At 43.2% G+C, this 20,674-nt stretch overlaps 1 protein-coding gene across 4 annotated transcripts; it reads left to right on the top strand.

Annotated features, from left to right (window-relative positions):
- The first annotated feature begins 6,089 nt into the window (after positions 1-6,089).
- Positions 6,090-20,368, top strand: LOC106566420 (transcription factor GATA-5). Of its 4 annotated transcripts, none has more exons than XM_014134430.2 (7): positions 6,090-6,148; positions 8,981-9,658; positions 14,568-14,737; positions 16,172-16,300; positions 18,060-18,144; positions 18,330-18,460; positions 18,635-20,368. In XM_014134430.2, exons 2-7 carry the CDS (start codon positions 9,142-9,144, stop codon positions 18,752-18,754), a joined length of 1,152 nt encoding a protein of 383 aa, XP_013989905.1. In that variant the 5' UTR covers positions 6,090-6,148; positions 8,981-9,141; the 3' UTR covers positions 18,755-20,368. The 4 variants fall into 4 exon arrangements, with proteins under 4 accessions (XP_013989905.1, XP_013989904.1, XP_013989909.1 ...); XM_014134429.2 differs by lacking the exon at positions 6,090-6,148 and adding an exon at positions 7,405-8,366; XM_014134434.2 differs by lacking the exon at positions 6,090-6,148 and adding an exon at positions 8,553-8,612.
- The last annotated feature ends 306 nt before the right edge of the window (positions 20,369-20,674 follow it).

The raw sequence follows: 20,674 nt of genomic DNA, 5'->3' as shown, positions 1-20,674 counted from the left end.
TGTGTGTGTGCGTGTGCGTGTGGAGCCCTGCTGAGCCCCAGTACTGCAGTAGAGATAGGGAATGACAGTGTGAAATGAAAAACACACAGATAGGGAAGTGGCAGACCGGCAGACAGGAGCCAGCCTCTCTGTATGCTGTAGATTAGGCTGACTCCTACACCACATTCCCCAGGAAGACCAGCCCAGACCCTGCTATCCTGGCTTCACTATTCCCCCCAAGACCATGAGAGCCAGGCACAGAGGGAGACGCACGGACAGACGCACAGACAACCATACAACAATCACATCACACACAAACCATGTTCGGACAACCACAGCCACATTAATACCACACAGAATCAGACATGAGTAAATATTATTGCACAAAACTAGCACCCGGAGAAATGGTCAGTGGGTGTACTGAATGAGGCTCACACACACACACACACACACACACACACACACACACACACACACACACACACACACACACACACACACACACACACACACACACACACACACACACACACACACACATACACTCCAAAGGGACCTCACTAGCCCTCAGATGCTGCAGATGTCTTGGTGTCTCTCCAATTGACTATACTGTACTAATCCGTCCATTCATAGACAATAAATACCTCTGGAAATTCCTGTGCTCTCTCTAGGGTAATATAAAAGATGAAGATAAACCCAGAAATTCCATTCAAGGCGAAGGAATGTACGCCACAAATGACAGTGGCTTCAAATTTGTAGATGATCAAAGTCGAAAGGCATTAATCAAATGACCATTTCTCCATGGTGTACAACCAAGAGAAACAGAACATTACTAAAATGGACATAAATAACAAATACGTGCTTAAGGATAACCAGAGACTGACCAGGGACAGGGTAACCAGAGACTGAGTGGAGACGGGGTAACCAGAGACTGACCAGGGACAGGGTAACCAGAGACTGAGTGGAGACGGGGTAACCAGAGACTGACTGGAGACGGGGTAACCAGAGACTGACTGGAGACGGGGTAACCAGAGACTGAGTGGAGACGGGGTAACCAGAGACTGAGTGGAGACGGGGTAACCAGAGACTGAGTGGAGACGGGGTAACCAGAGACTGAGTGGAGACGGGGTAACCAGAGACTGACCAGGGACAGGGTAACCAGAGACTGAGTGGAGACGGGGTAACCAGAGACTGACCGGGGACGGGGTAACCAGAGACTGACTGGAGACGGGGTAACCAGAGACTGACCGGGGACGGGGTAACCAGAGACTGAGTGGAGACGGGGTAACCAGAGACTGACTGGGGACGGGGTAACCAGAGACTGACCAGGGACAGGGTAACCAGAGACTGAGTGGAGACGGGGTAACCAGAGACTGACTGGAGACGGGGTAACCAGAGACTGACCAGGGACAGGGTAACCAGAGACTGAGTGGAGACGGGGTAACCAGAGACTGACTCGGGACGGGGTAACCAGAGACTGACCGGGGACAGGGTAACCAGAGACTGAGTGGAGACGGGGTAACCAGAGACTGACCGGGGACGGGGTAACCAGAGACTGACCGGGGACGGGGTAACCAGAGACTGACTGGAGACGGGGTAACCAGAGACTGACCAGGGATGGGGTAACCAGAGACTGAGTGGAGACGGGGTAACCAGAGACTGACCGGGGACAGGGTAACCAGAGACTGAGTGGAGACGGGGTAACCAGAGACTGAGTGGAGACGGGGTAACCAGAGACTGACCAGGGATGGGGTAACCAGAGACTGAGTGGAGACGGGGTAACCAGAGACTGACCAGGGATGGGGTAACCAGAGACTGAGTGGAGACGGGGTAACCAGAGACTGAGTGGAGACGGGGTAACCAGAGACTGACCGGGGACGGGGTAACCAGAGACTGAGTGGAGACGGGGTAACCAGAGACTGACTGGAGACGGGGTAACCAGAGACTGACCAGGGACAGGGTAACCAGAGACTGACTGGAGACGGGGTAACCAGAGACTGACTGGAGACGGGGTAACCAGAGACTGACCAGGGACAGGGTAACCAGAGACTGACTGGAGACGGGGTAAGCAGAGACTGACCGGGGACGGGGTAACCAGAGACTGACTCGGGACGGGGTAACCAGAGACTGACCGGGGACGGGGTAACCAGAGACTGACCAGGGACAGGGTAACCAGAGACTGACTGGAGACGGGGTAACCAGAGACTGACCAGGGACAGGGTAACCAGAGACTGACTGGAGACGGGGTAACCAGAGACTGACTCGGGACGGGGTAACCAGAGACTGACCAGGGACAGGGTAACCAGAGACTGACTGGAGACGGGGTAACCAGAGACTGACCAGGGACGGGGTAACCAGAGACTGACTGGAGACGGGGTAACCAGAGACTGACCAGGGACAGGGTAACCAGAGACTGACTGGAGACGGGGTAACCAGAGACTGACTGGAGACGGGGTAACCAGAGACTGACCAGGGACAGGGTAACCAGAGACTGACTGGAGACGGGGTAACCAGAGACTGACCGGGGACGGGGTAACCAGAGACTGACTCGGGACGGGGTAACCAGAGACTGACCGGGGACGGGGTAACCAGAGACTGACCAGGGACAGGGTAACCAGAGACTGACTGGAGACGGGGTAACCAGAGACTGACCAGGGACAGGGTAACCAGAGACTGACTGGAGACGGGGTAACCAGAGACTGACTCGGGACGGGGTAACCAGAGACTGACCAGGGACAGGGTAACCAGAGACTGACTGGAGACGGGGTAACCAGAGACTGACTCGGGACGGGGTAACCAGAGACTGACCGGGGACGGGGTAACCAGAGACTGAGTGGAGACGGGGTAACCAGAGACTGACCGGGGACGGGGTAACCAGAGACTGACCGGGGACGGGATAACCAGAGACTGACCGGGGACAGGGTAACCAGAGACTGACCAGGGACAGGGTAACCAGAGACTGACCGGACTGACCGGGGACAGGGCAACCAGAGACTGACTGGGGACAGGGTACCCAGCGACTGACTGGGGACAGGGTAACCAGAGACTGACCGGGGACGGGGTAACCAGAGACTGACCAGGGACGGGGTAACCAGAGACTGACTGGACTGACCAGGGATGGGGTAACCAGAGACTGACTGGACTGACCAGGGATGGGGTAACCAGAGACTGACCAGGGACGGGGTAACCAGAGACTGACCAGAGACAGGGCAACCAGAGACTGACCGGACTGACCAGAGACAGGGCAACCAGAGACTGACTGGACTGACCGGGGTCAGGGTAACCAGAGACTGACTGGACTGACCGGGGACAGGGTAACCAGAGACTGACTGGACTGACCGGGGACAGGGTAACCTGAGACTGACTGGGACAGGGCAACCAGAGACTGACCGGGGATGGGGTAGATCGAGTGGTCTACGGCCCCCTCTCGGACCCGTTTGGAGCAGCGTGATGGACTGTATAATGAGGCTCGCGCGGAGCAGGGCTCACGAGGCACCTCATTCATAAGAGTCGTATCAGCCTCTCTAGTGTGAGAGGAGATTTACACCGCGCACTAACCCGCCAGTTTGGTTTGTCGGTGAAATATTAGGATTATGACAGCCGCAGGACGAAGAATAATTGATGGGTCAAAGGGGCATGTAGGTTCAAGGTTCGCTATAGGGTCACAGGAACAATTGTCATCTTATCCGATTTATTTGATGACGTGATGTTCTACTGCAAGAGTTCTACTCACTGTCAATAATAAAGACCATTCATTTAAAAAGTACGACTACATTTTATCTTGTCGTTTACGTATTTTCTTCTATATTTTTGAAATTCAACAACAACTATTGAAATGGAGGAATCAATATGATCTGCTTGGCATCGTAATGGTTGCCTGTGTGATTAGCCCTGTCATGAGAATGGGCCTGCTTTTATCTAATCAACTTGTCCAATCACATGTGTTAGAAAGAATAGGAGAATAGATTATTAAGAGATAAAATATTAATTTGGTTAGCTGAAAGTGACACCCGCGAAAATGTACACTTGCCCTGAAATGTATAAACTTTTTATTGTCAATTGAACAAATAAATAGAAAGGAAATGATGAGGGGAGTTGTTTTGTTGTTTATTCCTACAATAAGTTTACATTTATATTTTTTTTAATAACTTGTATCCATTATTTCTTACAGGCTTAACATATGCTTGTGTCAAAAGTAGTAGCCTAAAAGCAATTCCGTTAACAATGTGAAATATATTAATATTTTTGGGGTTACAAGTATAGCCTAACTCAGATTACATTTTTCTAGCTGCAGAAGTAAAATGGTTTATATACATATTTTGACTAACAAAAATTACATTTTCTGTACGAATGCTGATTTGGCAATTTAGAACAGAAGCGTTATAAATAGGTCAATTACCTAATTAAATATCTAAAATATTTCAATTTGTCAATCGTTAGCAGTCGTGCTAATTGATAAAACAATCACACTGTCTTGCATGCTACACATGACCATATACAGTTAATATCCCACACATTGCAGCATGTTTTCGTTAATATGTCGTGCAATGCATAGACGAGTCTGTCTCAAGAGTATCACAATTACACACCCTTTGTTCAAACCATCGATACGTGTAATTTTTCAGATGAACTCTTTCTTTATCATTTCTGGTGGATAGAGCTCGTTACGAATAAAAATTGTAATTGAATATAAATGAGCAATGAACATTGTTTCGCCATAGTCGAAATACCATGAATAAAAAAACACCAAACATACTTGCTATACTATTCTACCTCGTTTTTCCAGAGTCAACCTGATGACAGGCATTCAGTGAAATCTTCAAATGTTGACAGACTGAGCTGTTTTAACACTGATTGGTGGATCACATACTCAGAGTAAAGATTTATTCTATGAGCCTCTTCGTCGGCTACACATATTACTGTAATGTATACTTGCGTACTTGCTACGTCTGAAACCGCTACCTCCGAAGGTGACACACGACGCTCGTCCAGACAGTCGCCCCGGTTTGAAGCAGGACGGTGTAAACAGAAATGTCTCGTTGAGCCAACACTCACTCCTACAGTATAAATGGTAATAGCAGAGCAATGGGTTTGAAACAGCTGAAATGTATAGACATTTTCCTAATATTTGAGACTTGTATTATTTAGTGTTTACCTTAATAAATTGCAGTAACAGTTTGTTACATTCGGACATTGTTGCAGTAACAGTTTGTTACATTCGGACATTGTTGCAGTAACAGTTTGTTACATTCGGACATTGTTGCAGTAACAGTTTGTTACATTCGGACATTATTGCAGTAACAGTTTGTTACATTCGGACATTGTTGCAGTAACAGTTTGTTACATTCAGACATTGTTGCAGTAACAGTTTGTTACATTCGGACATTATTGCAGTAACAGTTTGTTACATTCGGACATTGTTGCAGTAACAGTTTGTTACATTCAGACATTGTTGCAGTAACAGTTTGTTACATTCAGACATTATTGCAGTAACAGTTTGTTACATTCGGACATTGTTGCAGTAACAGTTTGTTACATTCGGACATTGTTGCAGTAGCTTCCGGCTACACTATGGGAGCACATCCCACCACCAGAAACATGTTACATTTAGATAATACAAATAGGATATGTTTTTTATATGCAACATTGTGTGGCGATTTTAAAGGTGGCACCACAGTTCCCAGAGTGGTGGAAGGGGATTGTTTTCCTGAGGCCAGGAGTTTTTTCCTGATATGGTAGTAGGCTAACCTAACTAACTCCGGGCCCTCGTTGAGGCGGGTATGGCTTCCATATAAAACAGCTCGTTGTGGTGAGTTCCCTTTATACCCACGTTTTCAGTAGCAATTTGCTTTTACCACTTTGAATTATTTGCATTACAGTGATAAAACAAAGCCTGGTTGTAAGGTAGGCCTACTGTACTTTTATATTCGAATGAAATGACTAATCCTTAGTTTTGTGTTACAAATGTTACAAGACGGGAAAATAAACCTTTTAACTGTCTGCACATGCATGCTTGTGAATTGTTGCATTATTGAATAGTGTAAAATGTTGTAGAATAACAGTTTTTGTCATTGTTGAATAGTTTGTGCTTACTGGCTAGTGGCCACTGAAACGTATGTTAAATGTGAGCTGCGGATCAAGAAAGTCGCGTTGCCAGCCACAACAAAAGGTAAGGCAAGTATGTCATTTGAATTGAAAAGTTAAATGAGGTTTTGCCACCCCGCTCATCACGCTCCTTCATATCTCGTAGTGGGAATAGGGCCTATGATGACAGACATTGAGACGACCAAACCCATCCTTGATTAAAAGACGACTGTAGAAAATGAACAGACTGATTCAAGTCACAGGTCGTTGGACCCTCCTCGGTGATAAAATAAAATACATGTATTGAGTAGAAGTGATTGTCTCCTATATCTCTCTGCGCTCGGAGGAGCAGGAGGAGTGAGACGACCGTTTAGAACGTCATCATCAGCGGCTGCGATCAGCTGTGTCGACGAGGAAACATCGAGAAGAAACACAGAAACAATCTGCTTCAGAAAATATCACAACTAATTTTCACAAGGACCAACAATTTTTTTTTTTTTTATATACAAAAGTAAAACAGAACGTGATGTAAATTATCTGGATTTCATTTTAGTTGTTGTGCAGAACTAGACAGGTATCCTAGTAGTTAGAGAGATGGACCAGTAAGCGAAAGGTTGCAGATCGAATCCCCGAGCTGACAAGGTAAAAATCTGTCGTTCTGCCCCTGAACAAGGCAGTTGAAAGTATAATAGCAGTATTTCGATACCTTCCCACTTATCCGTAGACTATAATTCATATATAGGCCTAGTGAGTGACGGCGAGGCAATAGCATATATTATTTAACTAGGCAAGTCAGTTATGAAGAATTTCAACGACGGCCTGGGAGCAGTGGGTTAATACCACTCCAACTACGACAAGACCAACTCTAAGCCTAGCGTACCACTAATAATACTCCTCATTGTAATAACTGACTGATTTATTTATTTTAGTTCGGTGTCATACACCAATTGGTGCACAGCCCACGTGGGCTTATAAGACCATATTTCTTGAAATATCATGTGCACAAAACACAGATCAAATTAACATTTGACAATGTAATAATTTAATCATAATCACGGCAAGTACAGCTACCATTTTGTCACATTAGACAAGCAATACATAATAACATAAGCACAGCATGATAATAATGTAATTGTCATAGTAAGCCCATTTTAAGGACCGTTTTGTTATCCTTGGTAATGAAAGTTACGGTGAGATAGCGCGATGCTAGTGGCAGTATTTGTTAGACTCTGCCTTGAGGTATTAGGACTACTGATAACCGTCCTAATCATAACGATAATAATTACAGAAAATAGATCACTTTTTCTTCTGGAGGTGGAGTCAATCGTTAACTGACAATAATTCCAAATGTCTATAGTTAAAGTGATAATTGTTCTATCATCATGCCAAGTTATTGGTAGTATCTCTTATCGCCCCGTTGTTGTTTTTATAGAGATCTCATTCTCATATATGGTCATAAGATAACAAGCATAACTTTCCCTCTCAGAGGAGACATTATTTGTACAGCAAGCTCTGATTTAGCTAAGTTTGTGTACGGCTCGTTTCTAGACACACAGCACTAGTTGAATGATGACCAATCTAAAAAGATGTGCTGCGTAAATTTGACCCGTGTTGATCTATCTTTGTTGAATTAAAATAAAGGCAAGCCTACAGAGTCTGTTTACTTTTCGGTGTTTTATTTATCATTTTTATTTTGTTGTCCGTTAGTTACTAGACTGCACCGTCACGATTAATATATAGGAAAACAATAGAAGTATCACATCATTTATTGGGTTGAATCATTTTAAAACAACTTTAACATTTCAGAAAGAACTGTGACAATTTCGTGAATCTTTCAATTTTAACTTATTGTTGATTGTAAAAAATAAAGCACAGCAAATTCCGCAAAAGTGTGTCTCTTCTTCAGATAGGATTCATTAAAGCTGGTCTTGCGCTTGCCCCCTCTGCCCCTCTCCTCCTCCAACTTCTGAGTCCTACCTTGTGCGTCACGTGGTCTAGCCCGTACAAATAACTCCCAGTAAAGTTTTCCAGCAGAGAACTAATCGGAGCTCTATTAAATCAGCAATTATCAGCGACGTTAACTATCTTCACTTACAAAGAAGTGATAGAGAGAGAGGCTTAGACCATCCGGGGAAGTAAGAAATATTTTTTCCTCGTAAACTTTTCGGCACAAAGGCGTTTTGTACATCTTTGTGGGAGCCTCGGTCACTTTCGTTGAGTCTATCTAAGTGAACAAGTTTGAACAAAGCGCTGCTGAACCTGCTCCTCTGGAAAAAGCTTTATCACCCAACTGTTCTTATCTGGTAAGATAATACAAAAGTTCTTGGATGAAATTGTATTCCTCCTGTGCACACACACTGCTATCAACGTTTTATCTGTTTCGCGTTACTATTGATAGAAATATGTGCATCCCAGATATGGCTCGCCTATCTATTGTGATTGTGGTGTTTGATTAGGTTCCTGCAATAATTGAATTACAAAATGCAGGACCAGTGATCCTCAGGTTAGCTGTGGTCGCTGATAGTCTCCACGTAAAGATATGGGGAACCGTTAGTGTCATTTTAATCCGTTACATGTCAATAAGAGTGATACAAATAATATCTTACTCTTGTTGTTGAATGTAATCAATTTGTTTTCTATTTTTCATGTTATTTCTAAAGCCGAACTATTGCGATTTACACCGGGTTAGTTTAGGCATAATTCCTGATATTGTCCACAGATTTACCTAAATAATATCGAAAGTTATTTTAAAGGGAAACGAGCGTGTTTTACAAGAGATGGCGATAATAGACATATAACAGGTTATGTCCCAGGTCTAAATGTAGCTGGGTGATGTTTATGCTGTAATTAGTGCTATGGGTTTCATCTCTCCACTACAGGACACTGTTGTTTATTGTGGTGTTTCCCTTTCATACAGGAACGGATTTATTTGCTCATTATCCCGCAAACTGGATAACGAAAAATCGCCGACGACTCAAGCTGTCCTAGGAGCTAATTGAAAGTGTCTTGTCGTGACCCACTTTGTCCCAGGAGTCCAAACCCATATTCTTCCATATAGGGCGAGAATACGGTGTTAAAATGTACCAAAGCCTTGCTATGTCATCCAACCAGTCCCCATACGCACACGATGCAGGGAACTACATGCACCCTTCAGCGAGTTCCCCAGTCTACGTGCCCACTACGAGGGTGCCTGCTATGCTGCAAACCCTGCCGTACTTGCAAACATGCGAGTCCGCCCATCAGTCCCATGGCCTCGGCGGGCATCACGGCTGGTCTCCGGCTGGCTCAGACAGTTCGTCTTTCATTCCGGGCAGCCCCCATCCGCCTCCCGGGTTCTCTTACTCTCACAGCCCGCCAGTAAGCAGCAATAACGGCAGGGACACAGCCTACCAGAACCAGCTAGTGCTTAGTAACGGTGGTCGGGTTGACCACTATGGCAGCACATTAGTGCGGTCCGTTGGAGGATCATTCTCGAGTCCCTACGCGTATATGAGCCCGGAGATGGCGACCTCTTGGACACCTGGACACTTTGAGAGCGGCATGATCAGTCTTCAGGGACGACAAGGTTGCCTGTCTGGTAGACGGTCCAGTTTTGGTATGTAACAGTCTTTGATTTTTGTCTGACATTTCCTCTTAAACAGAAGGGAATTTGTAATATCAAATCATGTAATCCTATTTACTAATGTCCCGTTGTTCTGTGTTTGTGTAATGGTGTAATTGGTGAAGGCCACGAACAAAAATAAATAGCACACGATGAACAAAAAGGACCATAATTAAATGTATATGATATCATATGATATGGATATCATAAGGTGAATGCACCAATTTGTAAGTCGCTCTGGATAAGAGCGTCTGCTAAATGACGTAAATGTAAATGTAATGTATATCCCAGGCCTAGTAACCCTGCATATAGGCAGACAAAATATGTAGACCTATATTTTGATAAAGATGAATACGATTTTAATAAGATTAAAAGTTGTGGATAATTCACAATTTAATGGAAAAACTGTTATTATAACAGTTATTTCTCCGGTTTATAACTTTTGCTAATGAGGCTATTCGTTTGTGTGTCTGTGAAGGCTTACAGAGGCCCGTGCTCTGATTTCACAATTTCTTTCTGTGTTCTTTCTAAAGGTATTTATGGATGCGATTGAGAAGTCCCATTGTATGTGGTTAATTCTCCCATCGATTGTAGTCAGTCACAGTGATTCAATCAACCTTCAAAAAAAAAGAATCTTTACCAGCTTTCACAATACACATTCTTTAAAAGAGAGGTTGCTAAAACCAGTTAATTCAGGTGCTAATTGCATCCCCACCAACAGTCCGTTTTATTTTCTAGTGTTTTGATGATCAATACACACTCACTAGTGGAAACCGTCCAATTGTCACCTTGATCAGACAGAAAGGCCTATATGGAAATGGCTTTACGATACACGTTTAGTAAGCAGTCAACACGTCCTTTGATGGTCCAAAATCCAGAATGTTCTAAAGTGGTATTTTGACCTGTTGCATGGACATAAGGACGCAGTTCATTTCTAGGCCATAGTCCATTCCATGTTAATAACAATAAACACTATATGTTTCTTTATTACTTCGTTTCACATGAAACAGGAACGAATTTTCATCCTGGTGAAAATATCCCGTTATTTTTTATTTATTTTGGATCGACGGTTAATCGATTTGCTAACTTGTTGAATCTAAACGATAAGTGTGTGTATGTGTTTGTGTCTATGTTTGTGTGTGTGTGTGTGTGTGTGTGTGTGTGTGTGTGTGTGTGTGTGTGTGTGTGTGTGTGTGTGTGTGTGTGTGTGTGTGTGTGTGAACAGTAGGTTTAGATATTTACCCCATGTCTGGTTCACTAGACTATGTTGTCAATATTTTAGATATGGCACCTTGATATCTCATGGCACATTTACGCATGAGGAAAATAAGACATTTAGCATGATAAAAAAATCATTGTTGTTACTTTTTTCTTCTTCTATTGTTATCAATATTACTGTTGTTGTTTTTTTTAATCTATTTATGTTATTTCAATATGTGAATAAGGAATTCGAGTGATTAATTGTAGGAGGCCGTCTAGTGTCAGTAGCTTGAGTGATATGGGGACCCCTTGATCCGTAACACTGATAGAGCCCCATTAACATTCCACCGTCTGCGCTCTGTGCCCCGCCAGCAAGCCGCCCTAATAGATACGTCTATGACCCTCTCTCCATATTGATACATTCGGTTTAGTTCTCTTTTCATCAGAAGAGGGTTTTAAATTCCTCTCGAGCGAGCTAAGAGGGGGAACATTTATCAGGCGTTGGCGCTTTACGTCCACGATATGGGTTTACAAACATCAAACATGCTGGCATGTTATGTCCACCAATACAGGTTTACAAACAACAAACATGCTGGCATGTTATGTCCACCAATACAGGTTTACAAACATCAAACATGCTGGCATGTTATGTCCACCAATACAGGTTTACAAACATCAAACATGCTGGCATGTTATGTCCACCAATACAGGTTTACAAACATCAAACATGCTGGCATGTTATGTCCACCAATACAGGTTTACAAACATCAAACATGCTGGCATGTTATGTCCACCAATACAGGTTTACAAACATCAAACATGCTGGCATGTTATGTCCACCAATACAGGTTTACAAACATCAAACATGCTGGCATGTTATGTCTACCAATACAGGTTTACAAACATCAAACATGCTGGCATGTTATGTCCACCAATACAGGTTTACAAACATCAAACATGCTGGCATGTTATGTCCACCAATACAGGTTTACAAACATCAAACATGCTGGCATGTTATGTCTACCAATACAGGTTTACAAACATCAAACATGCTGGCATGTTATGTCTACCAATACAGGTTTACAAACATCAAACATGCTGGCATGTTATGTCCACCAATACAGGTTTACAAACATCAAACATGCTGGCATGTTCTGTCCACCAATACAGGTTTACAAACATCAAACATGCTGGCATGTTATGTCTACCAATACAGGTTTACAAACATCAAACATGCTGGCATGTTATGTCTACCAATACAGGTTTACAAACATCAAACATGCTGGCATGTTATGTCTACCAATACAGGTTTACAAACATCAAACATGCTGGCATGTTATGTCTACCAATACAGGTTTACAAACATCAAACATGCTGGCATGTTATGTCCACCAATACAGGTTTACAAACATCAAACATGCTGGCATGTTATGTCCACCAATACAGGTTTACAAACATCAAACATGCTGGCATGTTATGTCTACCAATACAGGTTTACAAACATCAAACATGCTGGCATGTTATGTCTACCAATACAGGTTTACAAACATCAAACATGCTGGCATGTTATGTCCACGAATACAGGTTTACAAACATCAAACATGATGGCATGTTATGTCTACCAATACAGGTTTACAAACATCAAACATGCTGGCATGTTATGTCTACCAATACAGGTTTACAAACATCAAACATGATGGCATGTTATGTCCACCAATACAGGTTTACAAACATCAAACATGCTGGCATGTTATGTCTACCAATACAGGTTTACAAACATCAAACATGCTGGCATGTTATGTCCACCAATACAGGTTTACAAACATCAAACATGCTGGCATGTTATGTCCACCAATACAGGTTTACAAACATCAAACATGATGGCATGTTATGTCTACCAATACAGGTTTACAAACATCAAACATGCTGGCATGTTATGTCCACCAATACAGGTTTACAAACATCAAACATGCTGGCATGTTATGTCCACCAATACAGGTTTACAAACATCATAAATGATGGCATGTTATGTCTACCAATACAGGTTTACAAACATCAAACATGCTGGCATGTTATGTCCACCAATACAGGTTTACAAACATCAAACATGCTGGCATGTTATGTCCACCAATACAGGTTTACAAACATCAAACATGCTGGCATGTTATGTCTACCAATACAGGTTTACAAACATCAAACATGCTGGCATGTTATGTCCACCAATACAGGTTTACAAACATCAAACATGCTGGCATGTTATGTCCACCAATACAGGTTTACAAACACCAAACATGCTGGCATGTTATGTCCACCAATACAGGTTTACAAACATCAAACATGCTGGCATGTTATGTCTACCAATACAGGTTTACAAACATCAAACATGCTGGCATGTTATGTCCACCAATATAGGTTTACAAACATCAAACATGATGGCATGTTATGTCCACCAATACAGGTTTACAAACATCAAACATGCTGGCATGTTATGTCTACCAATACAGGTTTACAAACATCAAACATGCTGGCATGTTATGTCCACCAATACAGGTTTACAAACATCAAACATGCTGGCATGTTATGTCCACCAATACAGGTTTACAAACTTCAAACATGCTGGCATGTTATGTCCACCAATACAGGTTTACAAACATCAAACATGCTGGCATGTTATGTCTACCAATACAGGTTTACAAACATCAAACATGCTGGCATGTTATGTCCACCAATACAGGTTTACAAACATCAAACATGCTGGCATGTTATGTCCACCAATACAGGTTTACAAACATCAAACATGCTGGCATGTTATGTCTACCAATACAGGTTTACAAACATCAAACATGCTGGCATGTTATGTCCACCAATACAGGTTTACAAACATCAAACATGCTGGCATGTTATGTCCACCAATACAGGTTTACAAACATCAAACATGCTGGCATGTTATGTCTACCAATACAGGTTTACAAACATCAAACATGCTGGCATGTTATGTCCACCAATACAGGTTTACAAACATCAAACATGCTGGCATGTTATGTCTACCAATACAGGTTTACAAACATCAAACATGCTGGCATGTTATGTCTACCAATACAGGTTTACAAACATCAAACATGCTGGCATGTTATGTCCACCAATACAGGTTTACAAACATCAAACATGCTGGCATGTTATGTCCACCAATACAGGTTTACAAACATCATAAATGATGGCATGTTATGTCTACCAATACAGGTTTACAAACATCAAACATGCTGGCATGTTATGTCTACCAATACAGGTTTACAAACATCAAACATGCTGGCATGTTCTGTCCGCTGATATGAGTTTACAAACATCAAAGATGTCTTATCTTACGGCCTTCACGTCTGCATTCATGATTTATTTTATATGATTTCAATGTATCCAAAAAATACAAAACTGACCAAAGAACAACATTTTTACACAATATACAAATAGGCACACACATAGCACTTGCAAACACAATAGGCCTAAATTGTATGCCATCGTCTATAAACTCCCATTTTACTAAAGTGTCTTGGAAATAATATTATGTCCAAATTTACAGAATGATGCAATTTAACTGAACGTGATGATGATGGGTATTTTCATAGCTAGTTTCAGCCCTGTTCAACCCAACACCACCTAGGCTCCAGATAACATTACTACTCTATGACCTGGCTGCATCATATCACAGACATGTCAGAGGAGTTCCCAGGAGAGGGGCGCGAGTGCGTAAACTGTGGCTCCATCTCTACTCCTCTGTGGCGACGGGATGGTACCGGGCACTACCTCTGCAATGCCTGCGGACTGTACCACAAGATGAATGGAATCAACAGACCGCTCATCAAACCCCAGAAACGCCTGGTAAGCACCATTGCGTTATTTGTATGTTCATAAAAGTGTATGAACGTAACATAACTTTGAAGTAGGTTTCCTCCTAGGTTCCTCCTGCCTTCTAGTGAGTTTTTCCAGGTCAGTGTGCTTCTGCCCCAGCATTGCTTGCTGTTTGGGGTTTTATGCTGGGTATCTGTAAAGCACTAAGTGACAAACTGCTGATGTAAAAAGGGATTTATAAAATACATTTGATTGATTAATTGAATTTGTCTTATTATTCACATATACAGTATATATTACAATAGTCAATGTGCACTTCAATATGGACGTTTAAGAATATTTTGGTCACTAAATGTATTGATTTGATTTAGAGAAAAACCGTCTTATGCAGATAGTAGTTTCTTCTAGGTCCAAACCGTTAACCTGGTATTGGAGGAAAAAGAGTGTGAGGTAAAGGGCCAGTCTGTTCCTTCAGAAGGTCAGTGTAGTAGACTGAGAGAAAGAGGCCAGTCTCTTTCCCAGGCAGGAACCAGCCTCTCAGAGCCAGCAGCTGCTGTGAATTACCATGGCCAGCTCAGCCTTCAGCTCAGCCTTCAGCTCAGCCTTCAGCTCAGCCTTCAGCTCAGCCTTCAGCTCAGCCTTCAGCTCAGCCTTCCTTCAGCTTAGCCTTCAGCTCAGCCTGGCCTGCTTCTGTTTTTATTTGTCCTTCAGTGACCTTGCCCCAGGGTTATCTGTTTTTATTTGTCCTTCAGTGACCTTGCCCCAGGGTTATCTGTTTTTATTTGTCCTTCAGTGACCTTGCCCCAGGGTTATCTGTTTTTATTTGTCCTTCAGTGACCTTGCCCCAGGGTTATCTGTTTTTATTTGTCCTTCAGTGACCTTGCCCCAGGGTTATCTGTTTTTATTTGTCCTTCAGTGACCTTGCCCTTGGGTTATCTGTTTTTAGCCAGATCTGTACTAAGCGAGAGAACAGAAACTACTATGTGTTTCTGCAGAGAAATCTCACTTGTGTCCAATAACAAGCTGATAGATAGAGAGGCGAGGCAGGTTCAGCCAGGAGAGCTTAGGGCCCAGTGCTATGAGAAACATTTCTCATGTCTTTAGCAGTACACTACATGATTGGCCTCATTATGGATACTATGGAGGCATCGTGTATATACGACGCACTTCACTTACAGCGAAGGGGTAGTTTACTCCCCCCAAAAATAACATTATACGACAGAGTCCATGGAGTCAGCAACGCTAAATCATTTTTTTTTGGGGGGGGCTGAACTATCCTTTTAAGGTGCTCGTTCCCAACACCTGTCAATACAATCCGCCAGGAGCCGACTGGCCATCTAACACTAAACTACACTTGTCATCTTCAGCTGGTCTTGTCCTTGGTCCAATTATCTCTCAGTATAATGCTTTGAGTTATGTGATGGAATAGTCTGGTTATTGACAGCCTGTCTTCTCCATCTGTAGCAGACCACATCTCGCCGGGCCGGCCTGTGCTGCACTAACTGCCACACCAGTACCACCACGCTGTGGCGTCGCAGTGCAGAGGGAGAGCCTGTCTGCAACGCGTGTGGCCTCTACATGAAACTACATGGGGTAGGCAACACACACACACCATACACACACACACACACACACCATACACACACACACACACACACACCATACACATACACACCATACACACACACACACACACACACACACACACACACACACACACACACACACACACACACACACACACACACACACACACACACACACACACACACACACACACCATTCAGACACACACACACACACACACACACACACACACACACACACACACACACACACACACACACACACACACACACACACACACACACACACACACACACACACACCATTCAGACACACACACACACACACACACAAACACACACACACACACACACACACACACACACACACACACACACACACACACACACACACACACACACACACACACACACACAGACACACACCATTCAGACACACACACACACACACACACACACACACACACACACACACACACACACACACACACACACACACACACATTCAGACACACACACACACACACACACACACACACACACACACACACACACACACACACACACACACACACACACACACACACACACACACACAGACACACACACACATTTCCCATGTACCCTACTCTACTTACATCATGTAATGTACACGTGTATCGTTTGTGTTGGAGAAAAACCTGTCTAAAATGCTGCTCTAAAAACCAACCCTTAGCAGCTTGGCAGTGCAGTGTGGGTCACGTAACCAACCCCTAGCAGTCTGGCAGTGCAGTATGGGTCATGTAACCAACCCCTAGCAGCCTGGCAGTGCAGTATGGGTCACGTAACTAACCCTTAGCAGCTTGGCAGTGCAGTGTGGGTCACGTAACCAACCCTTAGCAGCTTGGCAGTGCAGTGTGGGTCAGATAACCAACCCTTAGCAGCCTGGCAGTGCAGTGTGGGTCACGTAACCAACCCTTAGCAGCTTGGCAGTGCAGTGTGGGTCACGTAACCAACACTTAGCAGCTTGGCAGTGCAGTGTGGGTCAGATAACCAACCCTTAGCAGCCTGGCAGTGCAGCGTGGGTCAGATAACCAACCCTTAGCAGCCTGGCAGTGCAGCGTGAGTCAGATAACCAACCCTTAGCAGCCTGGAAGTGCAGCGTGGGTCAGATAACCAACCCTTAGCAGCCTGGCAGTGCAGCGTGGGTCAGATAACCAACCCTTAGCAGCCTGGCAGTGCAGTGTGGGTCAGATAACCAACCCTTAGCAGCCTGGCAGTGCAGTGTGGGTCAGATAACCAACCCTTAGCAGCCTGGCAGTGCAGTGTGGGTCAGATAACCAACCCTTAGCAGCCTGGCAGTGCAGCGTGGGTCAGATAACCAACCCTTAGCAGCCTGGCAGTGCAGCGTGGGTCAGATAACCAACCCTTAGCAGCCTGGCAGTGCAGCGTGGGTCAGATAACCAACCCATAGCAGCCTGGCAGTGCAGTGTGGGTCAGATAACCAACCCTTAGCAGCCTGGCAGTGCAGCGTGGGTCAGATAACCAACCCTTAGCAGCCTGGCAGTGCAGCGTGGGTCAGATAACCAACCCTTAGCAGCCTGGCAGTGCAGCGTGGGCAGCATATTATTTGTGTGAAAGCTTACCAAGGTCATCATGGTTGGTCTTATCATTAGATACAGTTGGGAAGAAGGGGGCATTGAGTGTGTTTTCCAGGTAAGCTTTCCTTTGTTACAACTTAGATCTAAATTCTTGTCCTCTCCACCTCCTCCTCCTCCTCCTCTCAGATCCCCAGACCAATGGCCATGAAGAAGGAAAGCATTCAGACAAGGAAACGGAAACCTAAGATGCCGAAGTCCAAAACCTCAACAGGTAAGAATGAAGAACGGAAGGAAAGAGAATGCGTGAAGTTTAGTCAGGTTGATGAAAGTTTGCATCTGTGTGTAAGAGAGAGGGGAGCGGGTGAACCGACCCATATAAAATCCTATTGATATCTTATATCGGTCTGGTCCTATTTGTACCTGTCACTCACTCACCCATCTGTCTGTGTTCTTCAGGAGGGTCGTCAGCATCAGGCACCAACTCCCCGTTCTCCCTGTCTGTCTCAGAACATGCCTCTACTATAAAGAGTGAACCCAACATGGTCCCCTCCCCCCACGCCAGACAGGCCATAGCCTCTATGTCCCAGGTAAGCCCTCTGTATTCCAGGATCCTTTCACTACTACAGTACTATCTTCAACTAATACCGTATGATATGCTTTCAATGTTCACTGTCCGAAAATTATATGGCAGTAATGAGAATTCCATTTTTGATGTTCACTTAATTTACATATCATTTATATATCTAATTCTTTCTCTGAAGACTTCATCACATCTGGATAGTGCAGGATCAGGACATGTGGACATCAAGTATGAGGACTACCCCTTCACTCCTGCGTCTATCGCCCCACAGAACTCCTGGTGTGCTCTGTCTCAGGCGTGAGCTAGCTAGACCACAGTTCACTTGGACCAGGTCCTGGGCCTGGGCCTGGACACAGCTTAGCTCAGCTCACTGTGGATAATATAGACTTGTGAAGAGAACTACCTGTTATTGACTAACTCTTTTTCCCGTGGAATTGAGGAATCGAAAAACAGAAGGAAGCGACGGCAATCAAGTGGAATGTATTTGTGGCTACTATCAATACTATTTCTAGTTTTTGTTGTTGTTGTTGTCTTTATTGATGTTGTCATTATTGATATTTTGCTGAGTTCACCATCGTAGTTTTACATGGTGTTTCAAGAAATAACCAGAAAGAGTTCAATAAGTTATTACAGAGTGTTAAAGGGATACTTCGGGATTTTTCAATGAAGCCCTTTATCTACTGACCCAGAGTCAGATGAGGCCCTTTATCTACTGACCCAGAGTCAGATGAGGCCCTTTATCTACTGACCCAGAGTCAGATGAGGCTCTTTATCTACTGACCCAGAGTCAGATGAGGCTCTTTATCTACTGACCCAGAGTCAGATGAGGCCCTTTATCTACTGACCCAGAGTCAGATGAGGCTCTTTATCTACTGACCCAGAGTCAGATGAAGCCCTTTATCTACTGACCCAGAGTCAGATGAGGCTCTTTATCTACTGACCCAGAGTCAGATGAAGCCCTTTATCTACTGACCCAGAGTCAGATGAACCCATGGATACCATTTTTATGGTTCTGTGTCCATTATGAAGAAAGTTAGAGGTAGTTTCACGAGCCAATGCAAATTAGCGTTAGCGCAATGACTGGGAGTCTATGGGTGTCTGCTAGCATGTAGAGACATACAAATGGTATCCACGATCTGGTATCCTTCATCTGACTCTGTGGAAATAGATAAAGAGTTTCATTGCCAAAATCCAGAAGTATTCCTTTAAACACAAAACCGGATGCACAAAGAATACAAGTGTTTTATTACCTCTGAACGTGTTTCATTACTGCTGTGTAGATGGTTAACTTTCATAGAAACATTATTTATGTTGAGATAAGAATCATCACAAAACACCAAAGACAACATGTCAAATCCCAGAAGTCCCTTCCCTTCTCAGAATGTTTTGTATGTTCAAGGTATGACCTCAAAAATAGGAAGTATAGATTTACATGTGTTTTGTATGTAATGAATTACAGATGTTGTTCATTTAACAAACGATGCAAATATATTCATTTCTATTTTATCAGATAGGTTAAAAGTGGCTAAATACTTTTTTATTTTATTTTAGACGTCACAACTGCATACTGAATCAGTTTTCTATATTTCCAAAACCACTGTTCTATTAGTTCAAATTTTTACAATGTATCGTCTGATCATTTAACGTGCAATTACTTCATTTTCAAAAATGTAAGACAAAGAAAAATATACTTTTATGTTAATTATTCTGAATATGTTATTCAACTTGTTTTTGCTGTATTTTTTGTTGCTGTTGAAATATAAGGGAGTTCTATTTGTATTTCATAACGTACAATTGTAATGTTCAGGGACTTGAACCTAATTATACTTTTTAGCTTTTTTAACCAGGTGCGATAGTCTCTCTGGTTTTGCAATGCTCTTTGAAATCTGTTTAGTTTATTAAACCGATAAATTCATTGTTTTGTGTTTTTATGAAAAGTGATTTTAAAGAAATTGTGGAAACAAATCCACTTTTATTTGACCTTTTAATGATTTTGTTTGTGCATGATCTGCCATCATAGTTATTTACGGTAGTTGAGTCCTTAATCATCTATTTTCACTTGTTTCTTATGTGGACTGCAGGGTTATTCCCAGAACCACTGACATCCTGTGTGATATTTATAGTGAAAACAATTGTTTGATGCCAAACCATTTATGTCAGAGGAGCCTACATTATAGTAGGCTCTAAAAAATATATGTTTTGTCTGGTTATCTGGTTTCAA

The sequence above is a fragment of the Salmo salar genome, chromosome ssa13 (assembly GCF_905237065.1).
Source record: "Salmo salar chromosome ssa13, Ssal_v3.1, whole genome shotgun sequence".
NCBI lineage: Eukaryota > Metazoa > Chordata > Actinopteri > Salmoniformes > Salmonidae > Salmo > Salmo salar.
Note: the sequence above shows the minus strand (reverse complement) of the source record. Positions and strands in the feature narration are given on the sequence as shown.